Source organism: Salmo salar, chromosome ssa20, assembly GCF_905237065.1.
Source record: "Salmo salar chromosome ssa20, Ssal_v3.1, whole genome shotgun sequence".
NCBI classification, from domain to species: Eukaryota; Metazoa; Chordata; class Actinopteri; order Salmoniformes; family Salmonidae; genus Salmo; species Salmo salar.
Window position 1 is genome coordinate 79730983 of NC_059461.1, and position 18988 is coordinate 79749970.

Here is an 18988-nt window from a genome sequence, read left to right on the forward strand (position 1 = left end):
CTTCAAAAAAGCAGTTTCCTTCCTGGGTTATCGCATTTCCACCTCAGGGATGGTGATGGAGTGTGATCGTGTTAAAACCGTGCGTAATTGGCCGACTCCCACCACGGTGAAGGAGGTGCAGCAGTTTTTGGGTTTTGCCAATTACTACCGGAGGTTTATCCGGGGTTTTGGCCAAGTTGCGGCTACCGTTACCTCACTTTTGAAGGGGGGACCGGTAGTTTGCGGTGGTCGGCTGAAGCGGACAGAGCCTTCAACCAGTTGAAGGCGCTGTTCACTGATGAGCCCGTGTTGGCGCACCCGGATCCCTCTTTGCCGTTCATAGTGGAAGTGGACGCATCCGAGGCTGGGGAGGGTGCCGTTCTAACACAGCGCTCGGGTGCGCCACCGAAACTCCGCCCCTGCGCTTTCTTTCTAAGAAGCTCAGTCCGGCGGAGCGTAACTATGATGTGGGGGACCGTGAGTTGTTAGCTGTGGTTAAGGCTCTGACTGTGTGGAAACATTGGCTTGAGGGGGCTAGACACCCTTTTCTCATCTGGACTGACCACCAGAACCTGGAGTATATCTGGGCAGTCTGAAGACTGAATCCGCGTCAAGCAAGGTGGGCCATGTTTTTCACCCGATTTCAGTTCAGGATGTCATATAGACCAGGCTCTATGAACACTAAGGCTGACGCGCTGTCCCACCTCTATGACACTGAGGATAGGCCCATCGATCCTACTCCCATCCTTCCAGCCTCTAAGCTGGTAGCACCAGTATTATGGGAGGTGGACGCGGACATCGAGTGGGCGTTGTAAATGAAGCCTGCGCCTTCAAATTGTCCAACCGGTCGTAAATACGTTCCGCTTGGAGTTCGTGATCGATTGATTCGATGGGCTCATACGCTACCTTCGTCAGGGTCATCCTGGGGTGGCGAGGACAGTGCAAGGCCTTAGGGGGAAGTACTGGTGGCCCACCTTGGCTAAGGACGTGAGGTTTTATGTCTCTTCCTGTTCGGTATGCGCCCAGAGCAAGGCTCCTAGGCACCTTCCTAGAGGGAAGTTACAACCCCTCCCCGTTCCACAACGGCCGTGGTCTCACCTGTCGGTGGACTTTCTTACCGATCTTCCCCCATCTCAGGGGAATACCACGGTTCTGGTAGTTGTGGATCGGTTTTCTAAGTCCTGCCGTCTCCTCCCGTTGCCCGGTCTCCCTACGGCCCTACAGACTGCGGAGGCTCTATTCACCCATGTCTTCCGGCATTACGGGGTGCCGGAGGACATCGTCTCTGATCGGGGTCCCCAGTTCACATCCCATGTATGGAGGGCGTTTATGGACCGTCTGGGGGTCTCAGTTAGCTTGACCTCCGGTTATCACCCCGAGAGCAATGGGCAGGTGGAGAGAGTGAAACAGGAGGTGGGTAGATTTCTGTGGTCATACTGCCAGGACCGGTCAGGTGAGTGGTCGAGGTATTTACCCTGGGCTGAGGTGGCGCAAAATTCACTCCGCCACTCATCCACTAATATGTCGCCTTTCCAGTGTGTGTTAGGCTACCAGCCGGTCCTGGCACCATGGCATCAGAGTCAGACCGAGGCTCCTGCGGTGGAGGATTGGGTACAGTGCTCCAAGGACACCTGGAGAGCTGTGGAGGAATCCCTTAAACAAGCAGGAGAAAGGCAAAAGAGGAGCGCTGACCGCCACCGCAGTGAGGCTCCCATATTCGCACCAGGAGACAGGGTCTGGCTCTCGACCCGAAACCTGCCCCTCCGCTTGCCCTGCCGGAAGCTGGGTCCGCAGCGTGTAGGGCCCTTCAAAGTCCTGAGGAGAATAAACGAGGTGTGTTATAGATTAAAACTCCCTTCTTATTATCGTATTAACCCCTCGTTTCATGTGTCTCTCCTCAGGCCGGTGGTAGCTGGTCCCCTACAAGACGGTGAGATGCCGGAGGTCTCTCCGCCCCCTCTGGACATCGAGGGGGGCCCGGCGTACACAGTACGCTCCATTCTGGACTCAAGACACCGGGTGGGGGGCCTGCAGTACCTCGTGGACTGGGAGGGGTACGGTCAAGGGGAGAGGTGCTTGGTCCCGGTGGGGGACATACTGGATCCATCATTGTTAGTTGATTTCCATCACCTCCATCCGGATCGCCCTGCACCTCGTCCTCTGGGTCGACCTCGAGGCCGGTGTCGGCGCGCTGCGGGAGCCGCGCGTCGGGGGGGGGGGTATTGTCACGACTACTGCCGAGGGCGGTTCCTCTCCCTGTTCGGGTGGCGCTCGGCGGTCGACGTCACCGGCCTACTAGCTGCCATCGATCCCTTTTTCATTTTTCTGTTAGTTATGTCTTTATGAGTTACACCTGTTTCCCATTAGGAATTCGTTTTATTATTTAAGCCCGCCTCTCCACCTGTTCTGTGTGCGGGCTTGTTACGTGTCGTCACTTTGTATGTTTTGTGGTACATGTATTTTGGACTTCGGGGTTATTGTTTCGCCCTGTTGTGTTTGGACATATTTCCTCGGTTTTCAGTACTTATTAAATTACATATTGTACCAAACATTTTCCTGCTTCCTGCGCCTGACTCTACACCCACGAAGCCCAAAGTGTTACAATAATGCAGCTGGCGGCGTAGCGCTTATAGGCTATGACACACAGCAGCTCCCTCTCAATGGTTTCAAATGACACATACAACTGGATGAAACACACTGAGAGATGGTTATGTCATTCCACAAACACACTGCTATCATCTTAGCGAAAACACTGGTTGATATCACAGTGTCTGTCAGTGCCAGGTTGCTGAGGAAAATGTACATGGCAGACTGCAGCTTGGGTCTGTCGCCACATGGGTAAGTATGATGAGCTTTCCATTCAGTATCCTCAGGTAGACCACCAATAGCAAGATGGCCAGCTCTGGGTAGAAGATGTTCAGCCCTCTCTCACCCCCAACAAAGAAGAAGTCAGTCACAACAGTCACATTGGCTTGAAGGCAAGAGTCACCTGGCGGTCAAGGAAGATCATTTTACAAAGGTGCACAATATCAGCATTTGCTTGAGAAAGACATAAATAGTTATCTGATTTGGTATGAGACATTATTTATGAGACAATGTTATTTGTTATGAGACACTTAGATTCTACATTGTGAAAGATGTGTTCAGGGCATTTATGCTGTAGACACTCCAGATTTGGATATTATTTGGACTGTTTCTGTGAAAAGACACATTAAAAAGTCAAACAAACATGAATCATTAATCTCTATTGCAAACACTACATTTAAAATCAACAATTTTGAATAGCCATTGATGCAAATGATGAATTGATGAATCTGGTATTGAATTAGCCCAATAACACCAATGATTGGACATGCCTGCCCACCATACAGTAACACTTACCGTCTGTGTAGTGTGCACAAAACAATGATGCTTAATACAGTTTGCAAAAAGAATTACATGAACAAGACTGCATTTACAGAAGAAAATATCAATCTCCTGAAAGTGACTTGACAATATGACTAGTTTATCTCAATGTACAGGTCATCATGTGGACTTGATCTAGACACCAAGTGTTGTGTTTCTGTTGTCCTGTCTATGTTATGGCCCTCCTGCAGTACCCAGGGGCTTCCACACACCTCCTCTAACTGCAGACTCTCTCCTAGTTCAGAACATAGTTGGTTTCCTGGGATTATTCCAGCCAATCAGCATTTCACACAACAGTAGGCCTAATAACTCCCAAGCATGCATTGATTGGTAATACGTGCATGGAATTCATGGCAAACGAGTGCAGAGCTAAAATGGATAATAATAACTACTACTCTCTACTGTGCTTCCCTTCCCATGTTGCATCATTACGTAGGCTTATGACTGGGGCAAATCGTTTCTGATTAATTATGTCCAACACATCACTTTGATCCTCTAAAATGTTTATATGCATGGATAGATGCTCAACAAACTCTTCACAAACTCCATCGGCTAGCTAGGTGTTAACTGCAAACGCTGATATGCAGCAAACAGTCTTGTGTTGCCAGCAGGGAGTTGTACACCTCTATGGAACTTAAATATGTGTGACAGTTTTAAAATCTGGAAGCTCCAGTCAATCTCAACCCGGAATGTATAGACATTGGTTTTTCCTCGCTGTGTAACCTTTTACCATTTAAAAGTAACATAATCATATTTGAGTATAATTATAAAGGGGCAGCAGGTAGCATAGTGGTTAGAGTGGTGGGCCAGTAATCGAAACGTTGCTGGATCGAACCCCCAAGCTGTCACGCTCTTCAAAATGAGTGGACCAAGGCGCAGTGTGTGTTGGGTTCCACATCTTTATTTCAGTGAAACTAGAACAAAAACAACAAAACTTACAAAGACCGTGAAGTCGTAGTGTCACATACACAAACAAACAATATCCCACAAACACAGGTAGGAAAACGGCTACCTAAATATGATCCCCAATTAGAGGCAACGATTACCAGCTGCCTCTAATTGGGAACCATACAAAAACACCAACACAGAAAATATCAACTAGAACACCCCCTAGTCACGCCCTGACCTACTACACCATAGAGAACCAAGGGCTCTCTATGGTCAGGGCGTGACACAAGATAACATGGTAAAAATCTGTTGTTCTGCCCCTGAACAAGGCAGTTAACACACTGTTCCCCAGTAGGCCATCATTGTAAATAAGAATTTGTTCTTAACTGAATTGCCTAGTTAAATAAAGGTGAAAAAATAAGTATATATATATATATATATATATATATATATATATATACTGCTCCAAAAAATAAAGGGAACACTTAAACAACACATCCTAGATCTGAATGAAAGAAATAATCTTATTAAATACTTTTTTCTTTACATAGTTGAATGTGCTGACAACAAAATCACACAAAAATAATCAATGGAAATCCAATTTATCAACCCATGGAGGTCTGGATTTGGAGTCACACTCAAAATTAAAGTGGAAAACCACACTACAGGCTGATCCAACTTTGATGTAATGTCCTTAAAACGAGTCAAAATGAGTCTCAGTAGTGTGTGTGGCCTCCACGTGCCTGTATGACCTCCCTACAACGCCTGGGCATGCTCCTGATGAGGTGGCGGATGGTCTCCTGAGGGATCTCCTCCCAGACCTGGACTAAAGCATCCACCAACTCCTGGACAGTATGTGGTGCAATGTGGCGTTGGTGGATGGAGCGAGACATGATGTCCCAGATGTGCTCAATTGGATTCAGGTCTGGGGAACGGGCAGGCCAGTCCATAGCATCAATGCCTTCCTCTTGCAGGAACTGCTGACACACTCCAGCCACATGAGGTCTTGCATTGTCTTGCATTAGGAGGAACCCAGGGCCAACCGCACCAGCTTATGGTCTCACAAGGGGTCTGAGGATCTCATCTCAGTACCTAATGGCAGTCAGGCTACCTCTGGCGAGCACATGGAGGGCTGTGCGGCCCCCCAAAGAAATGCCACCCCACACCATGACTGACCCACCGCCAAACCGGTCATGCTGGAGGATGTTGCAGGCAGCAGAACGTTCTCCCCGGCATCTCCAGACTCTGTCATGTCTGTCACATGTGCTCAGTGTGAACCTGCTTTCATCTGTGAAGAGCACAGGGCGCCAGTGGCGAATTTGCCAATCTTGGTGTTCTCTGGCAAATGCCAAATGGCCTGCACGGTGTTGGGCTGTAAGCACAACCCCCACCTGTGGACGTCGGGCCCTCATACCACCCTCATGGAGTCTGTTTCTGACCGTTTGAGCAGACACATGCACATTTGTGGCCTGCTGGAGGTCATTTTGCAGGGCTCTGGCAGTGCTTCTCCTGCTCCTCCTTGCACAAAGGCAGAGGTAGCGGTCCTGCTGCTGGGTTGTTGCCCTCCTACGGCCTCCTCCACGTCTCCTGATGTACTGGCCTGTCTCCTGGTAGCGCTTCCATGCTCTGGACACTACGCTGACAGACACAGCAAACCTTCTTGCCACAGCTCGCATTGATGTGCCATCCTGGACTACCTGAGCCACTTGTGTGGGTTGTAGACTCCGTCTCATGCTACCACTAGAGTGAAAGCACCGCCAGCATTCAAAAGTGACCCAAACATCAGCCAGGAAGCATAGGAACTGAGAAGTGGTCTGTGGTCCCCACCTGCAGAACCACTCCTTTATTGGTGGTGTCTTGCTAATTGCCTATAATTTCCACCTGTTGTCTATTCCATTTGCACAACAGCATGTGAAATTTATTGTCAATCAGTGTTGCTTCCTAAGTGGACAGTTTGATTTCACAGAAGTGTGATTGACTTGGAGTTACATTGTGTTGTTTAAGTGTTCCCTTTATTTTTTTGAGCAGTGTATATAAATGTGAAAACGTGATTTACCTGTGTTGTATACATATTTCCACACAATGAGGTTGGAATAATACTGTGAAATTGATAATGCCATTTTAGTATAAGAATTTTTTTTAAAGACTGCCTGAAATTTCAGTCTGTTCTGGTGAGATGGAGTTTTGGCCTGTCTGGTGACCTCACCAGGCAGTAAATTTGTTAATAGACCTATAAGAAAGAGAGTTCCAAACCTTTCTGCCAATAACAGCTAGTTTTCAGTTTTTCCTTCCCACTCAGACCAGTCCCAGACTGTCCTAGCAAAAGTATTGCTTGAGAAATTTTGCTAAGATTTTTACAATTTTAATTGAAAACAATCACAGTAAGGTACTTAATTGTTACCCAGAAATGATTTGATTTTGAGATTTTAAAAAAAGAATGAAAAAGAACAGCTGTATTGTACCTTTAAATAATAAAATCCAAACATGGTGCGTTATGGAATAACTTTATTGGAGAACAAGAGTTTCAGGACAGAATCCTTTATCTGTTTGTTTCTGAAACTGTAAACAAGTGGGTTCACAAGAGGAGTTAAAATACAGTTAACAATAGATATCAAGATGAGAACATTGGGATGAATATGATATGATTTAGCACTGATGTAGACACATGAATGAGCAGTGTAGAAGGTAAGGACAACAATGAGATGAGAGGAGCAGGTGGAGAAAGCTTTTTTCCGCCCTTCAGATGTGGCAATTTTGCAAACAGATTTGATGATTTTACAATATGACCAAATTATGACAGTGAATGGAACATACATCACAAATAAAGCACATGCGAGGGCTAGATCTATCAACAGTGTTGTGTCCAAACAAGACAATGTAACAATCGGAGGATAATCACAAAACCAATACATTATCTGATTACTACAGAAAGGTAGTTGTGATGCAAGAATGACATTCAATGCTGGAAGAATTATCCCCAAAGCCCATGCTGTTGAGGCCAGGATCACACATACTTTGAATGTCATGATGCTGTTGTAGCGTAAAGGATTGCAGATAGCAACATAGCGGTCGTAGGCCATAGCACATAGGAGAAATCCCTCTGCAGTTTGGAATGTCAAATAGGTATACATCTGCAAGAAGCAACCTGCAAATGAAATGGACACATCATTCCACAAACACACTGATATCATTTTAGGTAGAACGCTGGTGGTGATCACTATATCTATGAGAGACAGATTACAGAGGAAAATATACATTGGTGTGTGAAGTTTGGAGTCGAGCAACACCAGAGTGATGATCATGGCGTTGCCGATGACAACCATGATGTATACCACCAGAAGAAAGATGGCCAAGTCTGTGTAGATCTCCTTGAGACCCAGCTCCCCTCCATGTATCAGGAAATCTGAAAACAGGCTCACGTTGAACTCCAGTGGTTGAGAAACATCTGAAAAACATCATGAGAAGAATGAGATTTTCATGCATCCACGAAGTACTGTCTAAAACACATACTGGTTTATATTTAAACAGTAAGTATATAGTCGGGCACAGTGTAACTACAAGGAATACATTGTTAAGCAGTATAGTTGTTATGACCTTATTATGAATAGGTATAACATCTGCATGCAGTATTTTCACACACACACACACACACACACACACACACACACACACACACACACACACACACACACACACACACACACACACAGAGAGACAATACACACACACCATACACACGCATGCACTCATACAAACAGACACACACACACCATACACACACACACCATACACACACACACCATACACACGCACGCATGCACTCACACACACAGCACACACACACACACACACCATACACACACACACACCATAGACACACACACACACACACACACACACACACACACACACACACACACACACACACACACACACACACACACACACACACACACACACACACACACACACACACACACATATAGTAGGACCTTTTTGAACTTCATGGGATACAGAAGTTACATCATAATAGAACGAAACAAAAGCCTAAGGATGAAATAAGAGTTTGATAGTTGTTCACTGTTCACGTTTCACCAATAGACAACACTGCAAACTCGAAAGCAAAGATTTGTATGGAATCAGCTGACAATGAAGGAGGGATATCTAGTCAGTTGCACAGTTGCACAACTTGCACAACTTAGTGCGTTCAACCAAAATGTGTCTTCCGCATGTAACCCAACCAGGCTGGATCAAAGCGGTGCGGGGGGGTTTAGAGTAAGGTTGATCCGGACAAGGGCATGGTTGTCCAAAGTTGCCACAGGTAATCATAGAGCCTCGCTAGGTTGCTAAGTGGGACGACCCTACCCTAAATCCTGACCCCTAACCCTGACCATTACACAAACCCTTACTTAACCCCAACCCTAACCCTTACCTTAACCATTTTACATTTCAATGGGGTTAGGTCAGTTGGGTCATCCAAAGCATCCCACTTAGAAAAAAACATTGATTCACACAACTGAGAATAAAATAAATAAATATGGACATGGGAGAAAGAATATCTGCAAAGGTTGAATGGATTGTGTTAGGGTTAATACATCGACTCAAATAAGGTAATAATTGTAGCTATACATTTTGTTGTCATTGCATTTTAAAAACATTTAACAGGACGTTCTAAAGAAACCAGAAAATTGTTAGCATCCTCCAATTCACCAGACACTGTTGACAATATATTTTACATTAATCAGATGGTGAGAAATTCCTATTTAAATATTGGGAAAGTAATTTTGTTTACCTGAAAGAGAAGTATGTTTATTATGGCTGCCGTTCTTCTTGTTCCTTGAACAGCTCTTGTATCATTCGATTTTTCCAATTGGAAAATTAGAAAACACAAACAATTTTCATGTCATAGAAAGCACTGGAGTTCTCACTTACTTGCCATTGAGTTGGTCATCTCACCAGACCCGCATCTCTGGGATTGAGGAAGAGCTGCATAATGTGGGAATTTATATAACAACTTCTCACCGCACTTCCTCTGTAATCCTTGTTCAGGAAGCTTTTTAATTAGACAGAAAACACAGGAGTCACTTTGGGACCTTTTTATTATGTTGTCTGGCACAAGCTCATAATTGGGACCTACAACACCAGCTCTAATTGGTTTAATCAGAACACAGAGACCCTTCAATACACTGTGGTCCAATACACTGTGATTTAATATTAAATTATATAGTATTCATGCAGTGATTAAATATACTAAGTAGAAGAACATAAGAACATCCCATGGAAAAAGTACCCTATTGTCATACTTGAGTAAAAGTAAACATACGTTAATAGAAAATGACTCAAGTAAAAATAAAGTCACCCAGTAAAAACTACTTGAGAAAAAGTCTAAAAGTACTTGGTTTTAAATATACTTAAATATCAAAATTAAATGTAATTGCAAAAATATTCTTAAGTATCAAAAGTAAAAGTATAAATCATTTCAAATTCCCTATATTAAGCAAACCAGACAGCACCATTTCCTTGTTTTTTTAATTTATGGATATCAAGGGGCAAAGTCTAAAAACACAGACATACTTTACAAATGAAGCATGTGTGTTTAGTGAGTCTGACAGATCTGAGGCAGTAGGGATGATCAGGGATGTTCTCTTGATAAGTGCGTGAATTTGACCATTTTCCTGTCCTGGTAAGCATTCAAAATGTAATGAGTACTTTTGGGTGTCGGGGAAAATGTACACTACCAGTCAAAAGTTTTAGAACAACTGCTCATTCCAGGGTTTTTCTTTATTTTTACTATTTTCTACATTGTAAAATAATAGTGAAGACATCAAAACTATGAAATAACACATATGGAATCATGTACGTAGTAATCAAAAAAGTGTAAAAATATATCTGAGATTCTTCAAATAGCCACCCTATGCCTTGATTACAGATTTGCACACACTTGGCATTCTCTCAACCAGCCTTACCTGGAATGCTTTTCCAACTCCTTTTGAAGGAGTTCCCACATATACTGAGCACTTGTTGACTGTTTTTCCTTCACTCTGCGGTCCGACTCATCCCAAACCATATCAATTTGGTTGAGGTCGGGGGATTGTGGAGGCCAGGTCATCTGATGCAGCACTCCATCACTCTCCTTCTTGGTCAAATAGCCCTCACACAGCCTGGAGGTGTGTTGGGTCATTGTCCTGTTGAAAAACATATCTAATGAATTTATCCTCTCCAGCCGGGTAACTCCGGGCCTTCCATTCCTGTGGCGGTCCTCATGAGAGCCAGTTTCATCATAGTACTTGACGGTTCTTGTGACTGCACTTGAAGAAACTTTCAAATGCTTGAAATATTCCGTATTGACTATTGACTGACCTTCATGTCTTAAAGTAATGATGGACTGTCATTCTCTTTACTTATTTGAGCTGTTCTTGCCATAATATGGACTTGGTGTTTTACCAAATAGGGCTATCTTCTGTATACTTGTGCATATTTGATATTTGTGCGTCTGTAACTTTCTCACTCATCATTATTCACGATTCATTCAGGATGATCCATAATCCTGGTACAGTAGCATCCACATTAATGTCGAAGTGTTTAGAAAAATATTATATTCTTGTTTAAAAAATAATCTGAAACACAACCAAAATAAACAGAAAATGCATCCAACAAATTTGTAGAGTCACAAGCTTGATGTAGTCATTGCGTACAATGAATATTGGAACAAATACTACTGTAAACTTTTAACTACTTTAATACACATAAGTTAATTTATCCCAGCACTTTTGGTCCCCTAAAATGTGGGGACTATGTACAAAAAGTGCTGTAATTTCAAAACGGTTCACCCAATATGGATGAAAACACGCTTAAATTAAAGCTGGCGATCTGCACTTTAACATCATAGTCATTGTATTATTTCAAATTCAAAGTGCTGGAGTACAGATCCAAAACAACAAAACATTTGTCACTGTCCCAATACTTTTGGAGCTCACTGTATGTCCCTCTTGTGATGTTATTGGTTAACAGACAGACATGAATGTCAATTGCCTGGCTCTGCTCCTGTGAGAGGGAGCAAATGAAGGACTGTAGGAACTGTTTCAGAGGGAAAAGGCCTTGGATCAGTTGAAGGCAATCTGGGATATTTCCTGCTTTTCAATGGTCATTTCAATTAGCCACAGCCAAAGTCACAATGATATCTATAAGAAATTGTGAAATATTTTATTCAATATTGTCTGTCTCCTTTGCCAGCAAAAAGGACAAATGTTTTCTGGTAACATTTAGAGTATCCTATCTTATTGCATTGACTAAATAAAATGAATGTAATTAAAAACATTATATTTTGCCTATTTTCTAGAAACGTGTATAGAGAATAGCAATAATGTCATAAGTTGATGCTTATTGTTTATTATGATTCAAATCATTTAAATGTCTACTTTTTCATAAAATGTTGTGGTTTAAAAAGAGCACATTTCTGCCCAATGCCAGTTAAAATGTCCAAAATAGCACATATTTCTATGACAGTATAATGCTTTTGCCAGAGTGTTGCACATGCTTAAAGTGGTTATGCACATTTGAGTTCACATTCAGGCTCCCGAGCTGTGAATACCTTGCTACTTTAATATCAGTTTATACACATTTTCTGTATTCCTTTTCACACGACAGTCAAACCGAGCCGAGTTGAACTGTACTGCGCTGAGCTGGTTACTCAAAAAAAAAAATATCTGATATGCTTCAGGTTGGCTCCATAGAGTGAATCAGCTACAGGTTGGCTCTATAGAGTGAATCAGCTACAGGTTGGCTCCATAGAGTGAATCAGCTACAGGTTGGCTCCATAGAGTGAATCAGCTACAGGTTGGCTCTATAGAGTGAATCAGCTACAGGTTGGCTCCATAGAGTGAATCAGCTACAGGTTGGCTCCATAGAGTGAATCAGGTACAGGTTGGCTCCATAGAGTGAATCAGCTACAGGTTGGCTCTATAGATTGAATCAGGTACAGGTTGGCTCTATAGATTGAATCAGGTACAGGTTGGCTCTATAGAGTGAATCAGCTACAGGTTGGCTCTATAGAGTGAATCAGGTACAGGTTGACTCTATAGAGTGAATCATGTACAGGTTGGCTCTATAGAGTGAATCAGGTACAGGTTGGCTCTATAGAGTGAATCAGGTATAGGTTGACTCTATAGAGTGAATCAGGTACAGGTTGACTCTATAGAGTGAATCAGGTACAGGTTGACTCTGTAGAGTGAATCAGGTACAGGTGAGTGGAATCTCTGGCCATTAAGGACAATCTCTCAATTCACCTGAAACCAGAAGTATTGCAGACCTTCAATCTTGGATTTGAGCATCTCAGATGTCCCTCTGAATTTTCAGCTAACAGACACTAGAGGTCTCTATAGAGATACCATTTTGACTGGCAATCAGGTAATGACAAGACACAGACAGCAAAGCCTGTAAAACAATGTGTGCTCATCGTCACCTTTACAGTTCCCTCATTCATACCTCCTAATATCTTACAGAACATCACCTTTAAAGGGTGATTTCACAATTTTTCTACTTCATATTCATAATCTCCAACATCAAAATGTGTAAATGGAAAGACAATTTACTCCCGAACATTGCCTGCTCATTGCCTGCACATAATTGGTTAAAAACACACTAGATGATGTCATTGGAAACACTTATCTTCCTCTATCTTTTTGACTACAAAACATAGAAAAGTGTCATTCTAACATATGTTGATGTTGGGGTGGTGCTGGAGATTATGAAAATGGAGTAGAACATTTTTTAAATACACTTTAAACATCACTTTTAAGAATGGTATGTGTTGAATTCTAATCCATTTTGTTTTAGGGTTTCAATACCAGAATAATCAACAAGCCTGTCAATATTATTTACGAAGTGCCAAACAAATATCTGTATTAAGAGTCTGTAACTTTCCGGCTGAGTATTTGTATAATTTTCTGCCGCAATGACTTTGTTTGCAAGCCGTAGATAATTGGATTCAAATTAGCAGGGACGACATGAAATAGAATGTAAGCAAGTTTTCTCAAATATGGATATTCTGAAAAGCGATGCAGTATGATGGTTAGAAACCCAGTCCACAGCATAATGAGATACAGTACCAGGTGGCTTGTACAGGTCTGCAATGCTCTGTTGTTCAGCTCTTTGCTTTTCTTGGTCCAGCAAATCACAGCAATCCTGAAATAAGTGACAGCGATGCTTCCCATTGAGGAAGTAAAGAGCAGCACAGTGAAAAATAGTCCATAAATGTTGTTGATTGAAACGTTCTCACAGGATAGCTTGAACAATGATGCATTGTCACAATAAGCATTCCGAATGATTGAACTGCAGCGGGATAGCCTCATGGTGAGACCCAGTAGGACAGACACTAACACAAGGGAAACCCCCCAAGCAGACACAGACAACATAACTAAAGTTTTGGTTGTCATTATGGACGTGTACCTTAATGGGTAACATATGGCCACATACCTGTCAAAAGCCATAATGATCAGTATCATATGTGAGGCTGATCCAAACATGTGACTGAAAAAGGCCTGAGCAACACATTGGCTGTACGTGATAAACCTCTCAGTTGAAACAATGTCAGCCATGAGGCGAGGCAACAAGACAGTGTTGCCAATCAGATCATTTACAGACAGGTTACAGAAGAGGATATACATTGGTTGGTGCAAGCTTCTCTCTGTGATGATGGCGACCAGGACTCCAATGTTAGACACAAGGAGGGCGAGATAGACAAACAGCAAGGAGAAAAAAATTGGATACATGAATGTCTGTGACAATTGAAAACCCTGGATGTGAAGGATATGGCTTGGTAATGACATGTTGTCGTCCATCCTGTTAGCAATGCAGGGCAAACCTGTAAAAAAAGGACAGAAATATAAATATAAATGATCATTTGTTATAATTGTAAATACAAGTTTTAAATGAAGATATACTACACATGCTGTTTGTATCCTCTTTTTTTCAATCTGCTGCTGTAGTCAGTCATGAGGAAAATCTGTATACAGGCAGTCCTCAAAAGCCACACTTGTACCTTGCTGAAGAGGGTATGAATCCTGCCACAGGTATCGGCCACATCCTTTTTATCTAAAACACTCCCCCATCATTTATCATCCTTCATTTTATGTCAACAATGATGAGGTAAGTCAAATGGTCACGTGATTATCAACATGTGGATTTTCATGTCATAGTCTCAAGAGCTATAGCTAGGCAACTCCTCTTGAGAAGGAAATTGTTATACATTTAAAATGTTGAAAATATTGTGTGAGCGACCACTAATGGAAGCCATCTGGCAACTAGATTTTGAATGTTAATCTGTAGCTGTTTGTTAGCCTGGTCCTGGATTTGTTCGTGCCGTCTTCACACCAAGCAGGCCAACATGGCTGGTTGGCGTGACAGTTACTCCATATAGGACTTGGATAGACAGCACAAACAGTTTTGGTACTAGACTAGCTGGTCTTTTTGTGCTGTGTAGGATCAAATCCTGATACACTATATATAACGTACGTGGACACCCCTGCAAATTAGTGGATTTGGCTATTTCAGCCACACCCATAGCTGACAGGTGTATAAAATATAGCACACAGCCTAAGATCACCATGCGCAGTGCCAAGCATCGGCTGAAGTGGTGTAAAGCTCACCGCCATTGGACTCTGGATCAGTAGAAACGCGTTCTCTGGAGTGATGAATCACGCTTCACCATCTGGCAGTCTGACGGACGATTCTGGGTTTGGCGGACGCCAGGAGAACGCTACCTGCCCCAATGCATAGTGCAATTTAAAGTTTGGTGGAGGAGGAATAATTGTCTGGGGCTGTTTTTCATGGTTCAGGCTTGGCCCCTTAGTTCCAATGAAGGGAAATATTAACGCTACAGCATACAATGACATTCTAGACAAGGCCTGGGCATTTATTTTCCATTGGGGGCCACATTAGAATATAGTTTTGCCATCGCGGGCCAGAATCATATTACAGGATTATACATGTGTATGATATATCTACTGTAAATTACGTCCAGATATGCTACATATTTTAGTTTTTTAACATGCACAGAAATAAAACCACATCCATGTCTCCTTTTGGTAGGTATTTTCATTGTTATCAACCACACGGAGGGAAAAGTACACTGTGCATTCAGCAACTCTTGTTAACGGGTATGAACAAAAACATAGGAAAGAGAGAGAGCTCAACATTACATTTAAACTACTCAATCAGTGTGAGAAGTGAAGTGGGCATTGACTAGAGCAGTGAAGTCAGGTATAGTTTCTGACATCGCTATGCGCAGGATTGCTGAGAGGTGAGAGTCATTAAGAGATGATCTGTGCATTGACTTGATATATTTCGTCACTGAAAATGTCTGTTCACATACATAGGTTGACCCAAACAGTACAAACATCTTCTGAGCATGACTCCTAATCTTTGGAAAGTTTTGCATAGAACCTCGTCAGTGATATTTGAATAGTTCTCCAATCACTGCATCAGACTGAAGATTGATAAGCTCAGTGGGAGCGTTATCCACATTGAAGGTGAAAGGAGAGGAAACCAACAGCATGTTATTTTCCAACACTTTGAAATCCTCAAAACGACGAGAAAACTCACTGTTCAAAGCACGCAGTAGCGATGTATACTAGGGAACAGACTAGTAGTGTTGGAAGGTGGGTGAGATTGTTGGCTTCTACTTGGCGGGTCAGGAGGAGTAATTGTTTTGGACTGGCCTGCACAGAGCCCTGATCTCAACTCCATTGAACATCTTTGGGATGAATTGGAACGCTGGCTGTGAGCCAGGCCTAATCGCCCAACTTCAGCGCCGACCTCACTAATGCTTTTGTGGCTGAATGGAAGAAAGTCCCCATAGCAATGTTCCAACATCTAGTGGAAAGCCTTCCCAGAAGAGCGGAGGCTGTTATAGCAGAAAACGGGGGACCAACTCCATATTAATGCCCATGATTTTGGAAGGAGATTTTCCACGAGCAGGTGTCCACATACTTTTAGTCTTGTAGTGTATTTTATGCTGATACCTCAAGTGATTTAATTGAGGCCTTCACCCTTCTCTAGGCCAGTATGTGCCTGAGATACATTGGTTACAGCATTCAGTCTTTATGGTACGTAGATATGTAACAAATAACCAAGTTATGCTGTTTAATTATCAGTAAAGTTGATGATGCAGTAAATACTCAATGTGTATAAATATCTACGTTTATGGACTACTGTCATACTCTCAACAATGACTTAGACCTATAATTTGGTGCCCTTTGTCAGTGAAATGACACCTGTCTGCAACCCTCTTTGAATTACATAATTTCACTGTTAATTGACCAAGTGGAGCAAGTGGATACATTTGATATTGACAGTGGGTCAGGTGAGAGTTACCTGACATTATAAAGTCTGTTTTCCATGGTTGGTCAAGCTGTTATAGTACAAAGACTAGAGGATCTAATGAGCGCAATGATCACTATGTACTGCAGCACTAACAAATCAGGCTAATAACAGAGGGCTAATTATCTAGAATCCCTAAACTCTAATTCCCACAAGGGAGAAGAATGATGCAATGGAGAGGAAAACACTAGTGGATGTGATAACAAATTAGTATGGCTACATTTACTGTTAAAAAATATGTGTGTGTAATCCAAACGTTTGTATCAATAAAACAGTGGTGCTCAAACTTTTGGGTCTTTTGGGCCTTTTGGGCCAAAAGATGATCTGATTGTTAGGCTGTGAGCCGAACAAATAGATAGTGTGTTTAGAAATATATAAGGTAAACAATTGCTTTCTAGGGAATTTAAACAATAGCTGTTTACACTGAACAAAAATATAAACGCAACATGTAAAGTGTTGGTTCCATGTTTCAGGAGCTGAAATGAAAGATACCAGAAATGTTCCATATGCACAAAAAGCATATGGAACAATGTTGTGCAAAAATGTATTTACATTCCTGTTAGTGAGCATTTCTCCTTTGCCAAGAAAATCCATCTACTTGACAGGTGAGGCATATCAAGAAGCTGATTAAACAGCATGATCATTAGTCAGGTGCACCTTGTGCTGGGACAATAAAAGGCCACTCTAAAATGTGCAGATTTGTCACACAATGCAATTACACAAATGTCTCAAGTTTTGATGGTGCGTGCAATTGGCATGCTGACTGCAGGAATATCCACCAGAGCTGTTGCCATAGAATTGAATGTTAATTTCTCTACCATAAGACACCTCCAACGTCATTTTAGAGAATTTGGCATCATTTCCAACCAGCCTCAATTAACGGGTGTGCCTTTTTAAAAGTAATTTTGTGGAATTTCTTTCCTTCTTAATGCGTTTGAGACAATCAGTTGTGTTGAGACAAGGTAGGGGTGGTATACAGAAGACAGTCCTATTTGGTAAAATACCAAGTCCATATTATGGCAAGAACAGCTCAAATAAGCAAGAAGAAAAGACAGTCCATTATTACTTTAAGACATGAAGGTCAGTCAATACGGAATATTTCAAGCACTTTGAAAGTTTATTCAAGTGCAGTCACAAAAACCGTCAAGTACTATGATGAAACTGGCTCTCATGAGGACCTCCACAGGAATGGAAGGCCCGGAGTTACCTCTGCTGCAGAGAATAAGTTGATTAGAGTTTACTGCACCTCAGATTGCAGATCAAATAAATGTTTAACAAATGCTTGGGCCAAGAAACAGGAGCAATGAACGTTAGAGCTGTCATCAAGGCAAAGGGTGGCTACTTTGAAGAATCTAAAATCTAAAATATATTTTGATTTGTTTAACACTTTTTTGGTTACTACATGATTCCATATGTGTTATTTCATAGTTTCGATGTCTTCAGTATTATTCAAAAATGTAGAAAATAGTAAAAAAATAAGTACAACCATTGAATTAGTAGGTGTGTCCAAACTTTTGACTGGTACTGTATATATTCCTTTTTTTTTTTTTGCAGTGAACTTAGTCGGGGACTCAACTTACTGCAATTAAACTAAAGAGGACTGTAAAGTCAAATTCTTAACCTTCAGTTATTAAAGCAGATAGTCCTTTAGAATAATTAACAAGACCTTACATCTAGTTGCATTCATGTTTTCAATAATTCAAATATTAAGAAATCTCCTGAAAAATGTGAGTAATGTTTGCTTTGGAGCATGACTGAAGGCTTTTTATCCTCTTCTCAGGTAGAAGTTATACTTTAGTGAATATGGTTCTGTAAAAGATCAGAACATTGTCACCTGTAACATGATATCTTATCAATAATACCCTAATAAAGCAATGTTTTGTACAGTGCCTTCAGAAAGTATTCATACCCCTTCCACATTTTGTTGTGTTACAGCCTGAATTCAACATTAATTAAATAGATATTTTTCCTCACCCATCTACACACAATACCCCATAATGAGAAAGTGAAAACATGTTTTTAGAAATGTTTGCAAATCAAAATAAAATATCTAATTTACATAAGTATTCACACCGCTGAGTCAATAGTTTGTAGAAGCACATTTGACAGCAATTACAACTCTGGGAAATTCTGTATAAGTCTCTAAGCGATTTTGAAACATTTGCTCGATATACATTTTCAAAAAGTAATCTCCCAGTGTCTGGTGGAAAGCAGACTGAACCAGGTCTTCCTCTAGGATTTTGCCTGTGCTTAGCTCCATTCTGTTTATTTTTTTTCCTGAAAAACTCCCCAGTCCTTAACGATTACAAGCATACCCATAACATAATGCAAGGACGAC

The 18988-nt window shown here is 41.9% G+C and overlaps 2 protein-coding genes across 2 annotated transcripts; both read right to left on the reverse strand.

Annotated features, from left to right (window-relative positions):
- Positions 1–6760: 6760 nt before the first annotated feature.
- LOC106581379 (olfactory receptor 6N2) lies at positions 6761–9223 on the reverse strand. Its single transcript, XM_045703406.1, has 2 exons — positions 9205–9223; positions 6761–7717 (listed from the first exon to the last, which is right to left on the reverse strand). Exons 1-2 carry the CDS (start codon positions 9221–9223, stop codon positions 6765–6767), a joined length of 972 nt encoding a protein of 323 aa, XP_045559362.1. The 3' UTR covers positions 6761–6764.
- A 2486-nt stretch (positions 9224–11709) lies between these two features.
- Positions 11710–14124, reverse strand: LOC106581380 (olfactory receptor 52E4). Its single transcript, XM_045704230.1, has one exon. It carries the CDS (start codon positions 14109–14111, stop codon positions 13176–13178), a length of 936 nt encoding a protein of 311 aa, XP_045560186.1. The 5' UTR covers positions 14112–14124; the 3' UTR covers positions 11710–13175.
- Positions 14125–18988: the final 4864 nt, after the last annotated feature.